This window comes from Malania oleifera, chromosome 3 (genome assembly GCF_029873635.1).
Source record: "Malania oleifera isolate guangnan ecotype guangnan chromosome 3, ASM2987363v1, whole genome shotgun sequence".
In the NCBI taxonomy this organism is placed as follows: domain Eukaryota; kingdom Viridiplantae; phylum Streptophyta; class Magnoliopsida; order Santalales; family Ximeniaceae; genus Malania; species Malania oleifera.
The window spans coordinates 122,152,580-122,166,405 of record NC_080419.1 but is presented as its reverse complement, the minus strand read 5'-3'; the positions used below and the strand labels follow the sequence as shown (position 1 = coordinate 122,166,405).

The window sequence follows — 13,826 nt, the reverse complement described above, 5'->3', positions numbered from 1 at the left end:
TTGCTTTGCTGATTTTGTGGCCTCCCTAATTTGGTGGTCTTCCTCTACTATTTATCTTGTAATCGTGTCTCTTGCAATTCAATAAGAATGGTTGTTTTTCTTAAAAATCCTTCAACAACGATAAAATGTGTGTACATGTTTGTTTAAAATAAAAATATATATGCTGACAAAAATGAGCTATGTAAAAGAGATCCTTCATCGAAAAAACAAATGGTACACTTGAATCTTGGAAAATGAAGAAAGAAAAACTACAAAGGGAATCAGACTTGGGAATCATCAAATAAAAGAAATCTAATCTTCTTCAACACGCTACGAAATGATTTTGCAAAGCAATAGATCCAAAATTTCACTACAACCACCACTTTTTCTTATGCATTAAGCAAAAAAAAAAAAAAAAACCACATTATTGCATTTCTTAGCCATCCCATCTGGGTGAGAAAGGTGCAACGAGACAAATGCCATTTCAAACGTTCTCTTAAATCACTGGCATCCTAAATGGTAATGGAATAAAACCCTACGACATTTACTCTGTCCATATTAAGGATAGCCTTTGTCACCTCTTTTTTCCTCAAAAACACTTTCCAGCTACCTAACATCTTGCTTAGGAGCAACATCCTAAGTGATAAAATACAAATAGAAACTCAAGATTCCCACAAAATTCAGGAATGATCTTTTGCTAGATCTAGGAAGCCAACCTCAACTCTTCCCAGTTTTTAAAACTCTACTATTGCCTGTTCTCAATGTTAAAGGTGTGTTTATCCTCGTTTATTTACTTCTCCAGCCTCTTCTCAGAGTCACTTTGTCTTCAAAACATGTCCTCTCCAGTTTTCTGTTGAGTTCAAGGAATTCTTAGATTCTCTTATGCCAATATACAGACAATTTGTTTTTCTCAAACTTTCTTTAAAAAAATTATAATGATTTTAAGGCTGTAAAGGTTCCATGCCACGGCCATACATGACACATTCCTCCACTTTCTTGACTCCAGTTAGCAGGTCCTGTATTTTTTTAATAAAGGAGACCAGGATTTACATAATAAGAGATAATGGTTTGACAAGGTTCTGCATAGAGCTTCCTTTCTAGTAATTACAGAAAAAGAACCATAAAAACCTGACCTAAACAGAAATCTAAAAATCTCTAAAAAGAACAAACTGATATATAGCACTGAATGTTCAACTTTCAAGTATAAGTACAGAAATAAAAAGAAGAAAAAAGCAAAGGGATACCTGGAAGAGTTTACGGGGAGTTTTCTTGTTTTAATATGTAGACAAACCTAACACACAAATAATAGACATGCATTAACATCCACATGATGTACTTTGAGCGCACCATCAAACAAATAACAAGAGAGTACCAATCCAAGGGGGAATTTTAATTTAGAAAAAGCAATTACCTGCCCTGATGGACTATTCAATGTATACCAGACAGCACCAGTTTGACCTTCACTTTCAACTGCAACAGTCACAGATCCAAGAACTGTGCTTTTCCATATTATATCCCAGTCATATATTGTCACTTCAATCTGCAAGGATTGTTTGCAAAAGAAGTCTATTCATACAAATATAAGCTATATTTTGGGAGACATGGGACCATAATATGCAAAAATTAGAATTCCTTATTTTCTTTGTTTCATCGAAGATTGTATACTCATAGTCCCTAGAGTTTACTTTAGAGTTTAAGCAATTAGGTTACAGATCAATTCTGGCATTTCTTTTTAATTTCCCCATCAGGTCCTCTTTAGATACAAAATGAATATTGTTTAGGATTATCTGACACTTAGGAATGCATTACATGTATGGCACATTATGGGTGATGTGGGAAACCATGTTTGCATTGCTCAATCCAAATTAGTGTCCTGAGCCTCATGTTTGCCATGTCGAACTGAATTGCATTCAAGATCTTGTAGGATTGGGTACAAAATACAGTGTGATGTAGCATTCGAGGTCAACTCCTGTGGGCATGGTAGGGCTGCATCATATATCCATCCTTCCAGTCATCCTTTATGTGCACATTTGTAAAATTTGGTGACACTAACTTAATAATTGAAGAGTTGTCCTAATTGAAACTATTTAGTAACTGGAGGATCTAAATGAAAATTAATAAAATCTAAGAGGCCAATTTAACCTCCATTTAACTGTAAAAATAAAAAAAGTAATCCATTTTCTTTCTTGCTTTCGTCCAACTATACAAACCTTGTGGGACTCAAGAGTTTAGACTTGATTTGTCATCGTTAGATTACCAATTTACCTAAAAGCTTAAGCTGTTTGGTTGTAGGCCAACAATGTATATCAAGCTTTAACACTCCCCTGCATGTGCAGGGCAATAGCACATGGAGAGATGAAAACACAATAAGTAACACCCATGATAGAGAATACAATGATTTTTTAAACTACATGTGAGCAACAAGACTAGAACCCAAGACCTCCCGGAAACCAGCTTTGATACCATGTTCCAATTACCACCTTACCTAAAAGCTAAAGTTGTTAGGTTGTGGGCTAACAATGTATCTCAAGCTTTAACAATCCCCCGCATGTGCAGCTCAACAGCACGTGAAAAGATAAACACGCAATAAATAAACCCATGATAGGGAACATTTTTTAAATGTCACACAATAAACACGAGCAACAAGACTAAAACCCAGGACATTATGGCAACCAGCTCTAATACCATGTTAGATAACCACTTTAACTAAAATCTTATGCTATTAAGTTGTGTGACAACAATATATATCAAACTTTAACACTCCCCTGCATGTGCAGCTCAGCAGCACATGAAGAGATAAACATACGATAAATAACACCCATGAAAGGGAAACAATAATCTTTTAAATACCACACAATAAACGCGGGCAAAAAGACTGGTACCCAGGACCTCTTTCTAACCAGTTCCGATACCATGTTAGATTACCACTTTACCTAAAAGTTTAAGCTGTTAGATTGTGAGCCAACAATGTATATCAAGCTTTAATAGTTATTGTCGTTGTTGTTGCTTTGTCCAACTATACACAACAGAGAACATGTCATTTTTTATGGTAATATCAAGGCTCAAGGGTAATAACAAACAAGGGTATCAATGGACATACCGATAGTAATGCATTAATACTAATGTCTAATCTCAGCAAGTTACAAGAAGGTATAGCAATATGTAGAAATTGGCGACTTAGGAAATGTCAAAAAGAGACTAAATAACTTAAAATTAAAATACTGCAATAAATCTAGAAAAATAAAGGTTTCAACTTTTAGGGAGCATAGCGTGCATGGGCTAAGCATTATAAAACAAAATCCCTGCCCCAACACCATGCTTGTTTGAGACCGGCACTTCTCCACTCATTCAGGCACGTCATTCAAAGACAACACTCTCCTGCCTGCCTGTTAGATATTTGTTTGTTACCTATCGATTGCAAAGACCTCACCACACAAGCAAAAATCTCACCATGCAAATTTCACCAGAAAACTAGGGGAACAGCATGCAAAACAAAACAGGAAGAATTGAAAATACGAACCCCAAGTTATGTTAATAATACGTACTTCTTGTCAAGCATGATATCCATTGTTGACACACAGCCTAACAGACTAAGGTTTTAGATCAAGAGTTGATTTAGCATGGTATTGGAGTAACGGCAGCCAAGAGTTGTAGGTGTTCAACTATTGTTACCCACATATATCTTTTATTTTGTTAATTTATCCTAAGATGGATGTTGTTATTCCCCTAATAGAGATTATTCTGTGTTTGTTTCTCTCTCTCTCTGTGAACTGGCCATTCATGCAGGAGAATGCTAAGACTTTGTAAAAATTGTCAGCTCAAAACCTAACAGCTCAAGGTTTTAAATACATTAAGAAAAAAGACAGAGGAACAAAACATAAACGACAAAAAAAAGAAAAAAGAAACAGCAAAAAATAGAAGACATCAAGTCAAAAGGGCCATCAAATCCCACCAGAAATCTGAAAAGCACAGCCCTCTGAAGTAACTAGAGGAGGCAACCCATAACGACATGGGGAAACCAATTCTATCCAAAGCAGCTACAGAAAAAGCAGGGAAAACAACCATTGAAGATATAGACATTTGTCTCCAAGTCACAAACCATTTGGCCCCAAACACCACAAAGCAAGAAAATGCCATAATGAGCTAGCATTCTCACCCCTCCCAAACCTCTGGAAGAGATAAGCAGGAAAGCCTCCAACGAACCCAAACACACCGAATTTTCACCAAATAAAGCAAACAAGTTATGAAAAATCCAACATCAAAGAGATGGGGATGTATCTCATCACTATCAAAACACATAATACATTCGTCTGGGGATAAAATCTGCTACAGATTGATTGGTGCAACTCTAATAGCTTAAGATTTTGGGTGAAGTGTTGACTTAACATGGTATCTAACAATAAAACCTATTACTGATAGGTCCTAGGTTCAATTGTAAATGAGTAATTACCCTCATTAACACCATTACATGTCCAGGCCCATATGAAAGAAAGCAGGCCAAACATGAGGAGGATAGTTAAATTTTTTATATGCATCATTGGCCCATGCAACCTAACAACTTAAGCTTTTAGGTCAAGTAGTTACTTAACACTCTTCCCTAGCAATAAGTAAGAAGCAACTAAAAAATATATTTAAACATCTATAGAAATCTTAAGTGCGTGGTGACATACTGCATGCAGACAATTAAACAAAGAAAATCAAAACCTCAAATTAGGTTAAAAAAAATATACTATTCTCAACCATAAACAAAGAATAACTAAAACATTTAACATAAAGATCTTAGAAAGTAAATATTTCTTTGACACAGCATACGAACAGTTAAACAAAGAAATACCAATACAAATTTCATCAGAATTAATGAATAAGAACATCATACAAAAAACCAGAAGAAAGACAAAATTTCAAGTAAAATACTAAAATGTCATATAAATATAGTAAAATGCCATCCAACAATAGTAGTTATTGTTGGTCACTTCAAATTTTTTCAATTAATATATCCATCACCATTAAGTTGTGTCAACCTGCACCAAAACAATAAGAAGTGCGAAGTGTTTTAAAAGGCTCAATCGAGGCTCGCCTCAAGGCAAGGCATGCTTAAAACGCCTTGATGCTCAATCTAAAATACCAAATTCCAAAAAGGCTAACGCATTACATGCTGAGGCTTACACACTTTTACAAAAAAACAAGCCTCTTGCGTCTTTTTAGTTGAGGCTTACGCATTTTGGGTGTGAGATTCTCAAGTTATAATTGGTTAGAAAATTTTGACTACATGTTTGTAAAAAAAGGAATGTCATAATATGATTTTATTTCTAAAACTCTTGAACCTCAACATTTCCAAAATAACTGGACTCGTATCTTACATCATGAAAATAGTTTGAACTTTGTAATGGTATAGCTATCTCTTGTCATGATTTATGTCATGTATTCAAGTTAGCAATTTTTGAATGGCCAACAAGTATTTTGCAAAGTACATCTAGTTTTTATTTTTTACATTATATTTGCAATTTTCTTAAATTTTACTTTATTTTAAATATATATAATTTATTTAACAAATTTTTTATCTTAAAAAACAAATTCTCAAAAGGCTTATGCCCCAACGCCTTAAGGCTTACGCCTCACCTTTTGAGGGTTAAAACGCCTCGCCTTACACCTTCGCCTTTTAAAACATTGAGTGCAATAGCTGAGCATTGACCGGCTTCATGAGAAAACATCTTAATTTCTATGTCCACGAAATTATATTATCAACCTGCCCTCCTTCGCTTGGCTATATTGCCCCTCTTCCCGTCATAATGATGTTATTTACTCTTCTTATTTGGGAGAGGGAATCATTTTGCTGGGATTTTCATTTTAGATGGGATTTGAGTGATAGAGAGGTGGAATTGTCTTCTTTACTCATTTTTCTGGAGAGTTGGCATACTTCCAGCAGAGTGATGTTAGAGTTTGGTCTTTGGATTCTTCAGGGGAGTATTCTTGAAAATGAGTAAATCTTTCTTTTCTCATTAAGGTTAATGCCATTTTTCCTCTTGGTTATTTGGGAGGCTAAAGTTATTTCTAAGATTAAGGCTTTTGTTTCACTGGTGGTCCTTAATGGAGTTAACAACAACAATCTTCTGCAGAGTAGGAAACCTTCTAAAGCTCTGTCACTGGACATGTGTATGTGGTAATAGTTCAGAGGATGCCTCACTTGTTTATTAATTTTTCTTTTGCTTGGAATTTGTGGAACTCTTTTCGTCATATTTGGAGAATTATGGGTTAGTCCAAATTCAGTGTAAGATTTTTTGTCTATTTCTTTTGCTGGTTTTGGGAAAGTAGGGACGCTAAAAGGCTGTGGGTAAGAGTTTTTACGGGGAAGAGTGTCAGTGGGGTTTATTTGGGACAGGATTCGATTCCTGGCTTTTTCTTTGGGCTTATAATGCTTGCTGTTTTAAGGGTTGCTGTTTTCAAGATGCTGTCAGAGAATGCTTTTTAAGATGTTGTTTTTTACTTTTTTCTTCTGTTTGAGGATTGCTGGTTCCCCTTTTTTCCATATTTTTCTTATGCTTTTCAATAAAGTTTTTTTATATCAAATAAAATTTATCACCCTTCCTTATGTAAATGGAAATGCCTTATAAAATTCTTACTTTTTTCAAGCTTTTACTTGATACCTGCAAGTGAAACAACTTTAGTCCTTATAACAAGTGAGGTGGACTTAACATTGCATCAAATTGCTATGATATTGACAGCAATAAAATGATCAATATTTTAATAAAGTGTATGACTAAAGCGAAAACAACTTTTAAGGGGTAAAAAAAAGAAGATAATGTTGGTTTTTTGAGTCTGATCTCTACTTTGATGCTGACAAACACAAGTGTCTCTTATGTGTGTGTTTTAGTGCGTGAACAGGTATTATTCAGGTCACACATAATATCAAGAGAACATGGAAGCCAAGGCAGGTCTTAAAGCATAAATCTGGTACATTCCATGATGTCAAAGAGTAAAGGAGAAGATGAAGACATTTATTTCTTATTGTAATTGCATTTATTTTTATTATTTGATCTGTAATAATGCATGCATCTGCATGATATGGTTATTTGCTCAGACAAGACCATAGATTGACCATAGGGAGCCACAGGACCATAGACTGACCTTAGGGTTCATCTTCGGTCAACCGACGCCGGATTTTTTCGATAGGATCAAATGACCTTAGACCCTACGTCCATGCACTTCACTTAGGAAAATAACAGGGGTAAAATACGGCTTAAGGTTTAAAAATGAAAGGGCTTCGAGCGACCAAACCAGGCACGTTAAAAATGCCTCGATCGACCGAATAGATAACTAGTCAAAAGTTTGACTTGGGTTGGGCGACCGAACCGAAATGAACTGAACGTTCACGGACGACCGAACTTTGAATGAGGGCCTTTGACCTTCCTCGGGCGCCCGAACTTCACGTACAAATATACACCGGATGACCGAATCCTTAAGTTCGGCAGACTGAACTATTGACCAGGCGACCGAATCTCGAGCAAGTTGGAAATCACCTTAGACTCAGCCACCCGAACCGCTCATCGGGCACCCGAACCCAAAAATCAACTTTTCTATATATGTCTATTCGGGCAACCGAACCTTGGGTACAGGTGACCGAAACTCTCGGATTGCCAATTTTTTATCGGGATAATTAGGGTTAAAACTCAATTAAAATATTTATAAAATTCCTAATTTGTCCCCAACAGTCATATTTTGTTGAAAAGCTATAAATACTCATTTCTTAACTTAGATTAGCAACTTTGATTAACCAATTTTTCTCTCTAATTTTATCCTAATCAAAGTTCCCCCAAAATATGTTTTTATTGCAAAACTCTTTTCTTGAGGCAAATCTTTTATTCTCCAAAACTCTCTTTCATTTATTTGTAAATCATTTTTACAAGAGAGCATCTTTATTTTAGGGCATTTATTTTTGCATCCATGCTTTCTTCGAAAAAGTTCTATGTTGCAAACATTATTTGAAAAACCAAAACCTTAGGTTCTCCTATTTCTCATTGAAAATATTTATGGAGAAATATTTTATAGGTTCAGATATTTGAGCATTTTATCGTACACATCATATTCTCAAAGATTGAAAACATTGTTTTCAGAAAAACACTCTTACTCTATTGCGCATTATTTCATATTATATTAGAGAGTGCATTTATTTGAGCTTAAACATGTACATCTTAGTTTGTATTTTTAGAAGCATTATTTTGTACAAAAATGATTTTAATGTATCAGTTGGGTTCAACTCGGAATTGAATTGGGGAGTCTCAGTCCCGTAAGTGAGACTAGTTCGGTTCAACCCGAAAATTGAACCAGGGTTTTCCTCGCCCCATAAGGAGAGAATGTAAACAACTTCTGCTCCGCCCGTTTAAGTGAGCAGGGTTAGTGTAATCCTTGAGGGGTATGTCCAAGGCGGGAACGTAGGGAGTATTAGCCGAACCTCGTTAATAAATCTGTGTGTCATTCTCTCTCTATCTTTTTTAATTTCCTGCAGTTTAAATATCACATGTGTATGATTGTTTATTTAATGTCATAATTATTTGCATACACACATTTGATTTAAATAAGATATAATGCACACGTGAATGTTTGCTTTTATTGTTAATTATTTTACATACACGTGTGTATATTGAATGGGATATGAACTGTGGTGAATCGGCAAATATTTAAATTTAACCAAAATGTTTTAAAACCCCATTCACCCCACCTTGGGATCACACCAATTCCAACAAATAATCAATGTCACATATGAAATGTTGATGGAAAAAACAAGATTAACTATGAAGAAGATGCAGAATAAGACTAAATACTAAACAAAGTAGAAAAAAACAGAATGTGGACATATATTATATTCTCAGTGCTATCTCACTGCATAGTAAAATGCAATATATAGGTACCGTAATTATAATAGCACAATGACTACCTGGACAGGAAGCTCATCAACAGAAAAATTGAACTCCTCCCCCCACATGGGATTTCTTGATCCAGGAACCATTGAACTGTAAAAATCCAGAAACAAGAAGATTGTGATGATGATAAATTGCTCACAAAATACAACATTAAAGAAATGACAGCACCATCTAAAATATGACTAAATATTTGCACTCAGTTTTCTACCTATTGAAAGCGTGTGCTGATTTTTTTCTAAACACGATTTTTCGAACAATGATGTAGGACAAATTGATCGAAAGATAATTTTCTTTGGTTTCCCACATCTAAATTATCAGGCCACCATATCCAAGACGTTCACACAGTAATTTTTTTAACACTCATATTTTTAAAAAAAAAATTGATCACGGAGTCCAAGAATATCTAACAAATATGCAATTTCCCAAAGTCAATGCCATGTTCATTCTCCACCATATCACAAAACATTTCACCTTCAAAAACAAAAACTAAAAATATAAAATAGGCCATGGCATAGCATAGATTTGGTGCCTTGTTTGTGCCACGTGATTATAGTTAGAAATGGGCAGCCAAGTCAAAGTATGTGACTGTTTAAACTTCGCTCCACATAACACATTAACAGTTAACACTGCAATAGAAGTGGTTAGGTTTGGTTGAAGGCTAAACCAATCCCAATGCCCATGTTTTGACGAGGCTGCAAACCCATTGGGTTAGGTCAAGATTGTTGGTTGTTCAATTTGGCCAAATATTCGTGCTTTTGCATAGTTTGCATTAGGTATATATTTTACATACATGAGTTTTCCTCTGAGGAAGTATCTTCAAAGGTGGAGCTTACTCTCTCTGGCTTCAAAATAGTACGGAAAGGGTAAAATTCCATGATCCTGCAAATTATTGGCCATTATTTGGGTCACGGAGGAATTAAATAATTTTTTTAAATAAGACTAATAGCATATATAAGAGGCCTTTCCTAGACATATAATCTGTCTTTAAACTCCACCCCTCCTTCCAAAATAACTCAGTGGATTTCCACTGGCATTAATTCGAACAAACTGTGGAGCGAAAGCCCAGTCTTCTCAAGATCAATCTTCATCTGACCTGTGCAGCCCATTTAAAACCCTAGATCTCATGTTGACAACAGCTAGCTATAAATTGGGTGAGCTTGTCAACGTGGCCCTAGCTAGAATCAAATTTAAAGAGGAAACCAGGCAACTATTATGGTGTACCTTCACTTTCTTATGAGTGGCATCTTTGCCGATTTGAGGCTAGCCAATATGGGATGCACTGAAGAAGATGGATGCTTGCTTTGTTAGAAAGTTTAGAGAAGGAATTTATTGAGTTTTTTAAGTTTATTTCTTAAATATAAAATAAATTTATTGAGAAAGAAGAATGAACAAAGAAGATGAGGAATCCCCAAAAAACAAGAAAAAAAGAAGAATACAAGAAGCCCAGAACTAAGACAAAAGAAAAGATCCAGCCAACCAAGTTGAATGTCGGAAAAGCTGCATGGCCAAGACAACCTGTAGTAAATGCCTAGACGCAAGAAACAAAATCTTGTCCAAATCAACTCCACAGAAGATCTGCAACCTTGAAAAATCTGGGCATTTTTCTCCAACCAAATAACCCAAATGACTGCAAAAATAAAACACTATCACAGGATCCTTAAATTTTTACTTCTTCCAAAACCTCTGAAATCAATGTCAAGAAAGCCTCCACAGAATAAGGACTCGCTCAACATCACCCAACAAACCCAAAAGTTTGTTCCATAACCCCCACGCAAGTGCAAGAACAGAGGAGCACTGCTCTTTTTTACTACCATGATACAAAACACAAATAACTGGAGATAGAGCATTTACCGTTGAAGGTACATTAGCTCTCCACAAACAATTGGCAAGAGGAAAAAAGGCTTCAACACCCAATGCTGCTGCACATTTCAAATCATTTGTCCCCTATGGAGAGTACTTTCCTTCAGTTCATATAACAGGCTATGATGAAGCCAATTAATTGAGCAAGGAGGAAAAAGTTTACATAAATTTTACAAGCAATATGTACCCGACAATGCCATTCGTCATGGTTGTTTGTCATAGTTGAGCTTATTGTTTAGGTACTTTGATTGGACGTTGTAGGCACGAGGGACAATTGTTTGGCAGTTTGGTTGATTTTCTGCATTCTCATTTTCCATATTCTAACACAGTGGATGCTTTAGTTCTGAACACATTTTTCCTACTTCTTTCAAAGTTCAATTCTCATCCTAAAGGGGAAGCGGGTGGTGAGATAAAGAGAATTTCCATTGTAAATAGCCATTATATGTTTTCATAATAGATCCAAACAAGGAGCCAAAGATCATCAGAACATTAATAGCACAAATAAAATGGCAACCACCAAAAAGCTAACTACATCATATTCTACCTAGATAAATAATAAGAATTAAGAAACACTAAATTAAGCCCATCTAAGACCTCATAATATAATATCCTAAGCATTGTATCACAGAAGGTTCGATTTGGTTCAATCAATGTAGAAGTGCAAAACAAATCCTTGAAAACCAGGAACACGAATCCAATCACCTGAATCGCTTTTCCCCACCACATGTAATGATTGCATAAGGATCTGATGTGCCATTCAAATTTGCGCCAATGAGATTCTTAGCTGCCAACAATTCTAACTGAAAAATAAAGTAGAAACTGTCTCGTTGTTAACAAAGGCAATGGTAGAAGATGCCCAAATACATGAAATTCAAAAAATTTAACTTCGATGCAACACTGACTCTTTATGTGCCACCAACAGAACCTTCATAAATTGTACAAATATCAAAAGCCCCAAAAAACGGTTAACTCACTGAAACATATGATACTATTACATGTTCATAAGATGCATATTACCTTGATTATATATGCAGAATTGGTTTGCGGATCACCTTTCAACTGGCCTATCTACAAAATAAGTGCAGAACTGCATGTCAAACAAATGGAAAATTACTACATGAAACAGATAGCAAGCATAAAAGCTCTTACATAAAAAATTCCAATCACCATGTACATAGTATATCAGTTTCAAAGCTTCATCGATTCAGTTATGACATGCATCATAACCAAGACAAGAAAATATTGTATCAAAAATTCAAAATTAGAGGACAAAATTTGTACAAGCAAGACTTACCCATAATTTACTCAGCAATCCTTAATCAAAGAATGCCAATATCCAACATGACACAACAATATGGTTTCAAATAATATCATCAAATCAAAAATCATAGAATCAAAAATACAATCATAATTATGATATCCACGTTATTGATATTTGATGACAATAATATCAATTAGATCCAAGAAGTTAGCAAAAGATGATAAATGAAAGCATTGTCCACTTAAGCATAAAAGCAGAAGATGGGGGCTCCAGACAAGGACTAGAATTTCAATTTAAACAGAAATTTCAAGGGTCCCAATTTTTGGAAATTTAAATTCCCATTTAAAGAAACGTTAGAAATATAAAATAAATTATGAAAATTGCGAATGGAACTTTAGAAATATTATATATTCAAGAATTAAATATTATAGTATTTGTGAGAACAAATTTTATATTACGGTATCCAACCCCAGCAAGTAATATTTCTCTTACATCAGCAAATTCTACACGGGTTTTGAAACTCAAAAAATATTTGAGTATTACAAGAAACAGTAATTATTTGACATCATTTAATACTATAAGTAGTGTCCGAAAATAAGCACACAATAAAGAGATATTTTGTGAAGCAAATTGACTTGAAAATGCTTTCTTATGGCAATAAAGGGCTGTGAAACAGCTCATAATTTTCCCTGTGGGGACAAAAGTTCGCATACCATGTCATTTCTACAGTTAAACGTCCAAAAGACATCTTGATTAAAAATAATAATAAATAATGATGATAGTACTCTAATTATTCGTGATAATCGAACGTAACCATGACCAAGACTCAATCTTTCATCGCTCATGGACTATATTAAGCATGAATTACACTTTACCGCCAAAAAATTTACGAATTCAGCAAGCTTATCAAGGAATAAACTTCAAAAGACAATTTTCAACTCCCTCGTTCGAATAAAAATAAACAAACAGTATTAAATAAAAGCTCACCTTATCTTTGTCGTCAATGACATCTCCAGGCCCAATCGAATACTCAGCAGCTGGCCGGCCATCGGCAACTTCTCCGCCGCCGTACGCGAAGAACCAATAGGCCGCAACGACGAAAAACGCGGCGGCGACGGTGACTTCGATCTCCCATCGCGACGGCAATAGAAAATGGAAGGCTGCTTCGGCCATGGCGAGGATCAAATTGTACGAACTGTAGATCGGAAATTGGGGATTTCTAGGACTTCAGCTGCGCAATTTCTAGGGCTCCGAATGGTCGGAAGGTCCCATGCAAGAGAATAACAAACGAGCATTTAGAAAGAGAGAGAGTCAAATGAGGATGGCTGAGGAGGAAGAATAAGCGAAGGATTGACCATGGAGAGAGAGAGAAAGAGAACGAGACGTTGAAGAAGGGTTGAAATGACGAAAGTACGTTTTGATTACTATTTTGCCCTTACGATGTTCAACTAATAAGTAATAACGGGTTGTTTTTCCGAATTCGCGGTGAAATATTAGAAACTTTAAGGGTATATTCGTTAATTGAATTTAAAAGAAGACGCACCTTTGTAACGCCGGCCTGAAAGGTTTTACGCATTAACCGCAGGTCCGCAGGAGTGCAGAAATTTTGAATTTTTCGTTTCCGTCCCCGTTTTTTTTTGTATTTCCACTTTCACCTCCTAGTTATTACACTTGGACCCACATTTTGCAAGTATTTTTTCCCTCTTGCCCTTATCTTTTGCTATTCTAGTTAGGGGTGTACACGGTTCGGTTCGGTTCGGTTTTTGCCAAAACCGCCAACCGAACCGAACTCCTCAGTTTTCAAAATG

The 13,826-nt window shown here is 35.5% G+C and overlaps 1 protein-coding gene across 1 annotated transcript in view; it reads right to left on the bottom strand.

Annotated features, from left to right (window-relative positions):
* Positions 1 to 13,441, bottom strand: part of LOC131150513 (BAG-associated GRAM protein 1) — a 58,931-nt gene extending 45,490 nt beyond the window's left edge. The window contains exons 1-6 of the mRNA XM_058101269.1: positions 13,006 to 13,441; positions 11,775 to 11,825; positions 11,460 to 11,557; positions 8,912 to 8,987; positions 1,391 to 1,519; positions 1,224 to 1,270 (exon numbers count right to left, since the gene is read on the bottom strand). Of these exons, the coding sequence (XP_057957252.1) occupies positions 1,224 to 1,270; positions 1,391 to 1,519; positions 8,912 to 8,987; positions 11,460 to 11,557; positions 11,775 to 11,825; positions 13,006 to 13,191 (587 nt within the window). The 5' untranslated portion in view covers positions 13,192 to 13,441. The remainder of the gene's footprint in view (positions 1 to 1,223; positions 1,271 to 1,390; positions 1,520 to 8,911; positions 8,988 to 11,459; positions 11,558 to 11,774; positions 11,826 to 13,005) is intronic.
* Positions 13,442 to 13,826: the final 385 nt, after the last annotated feature.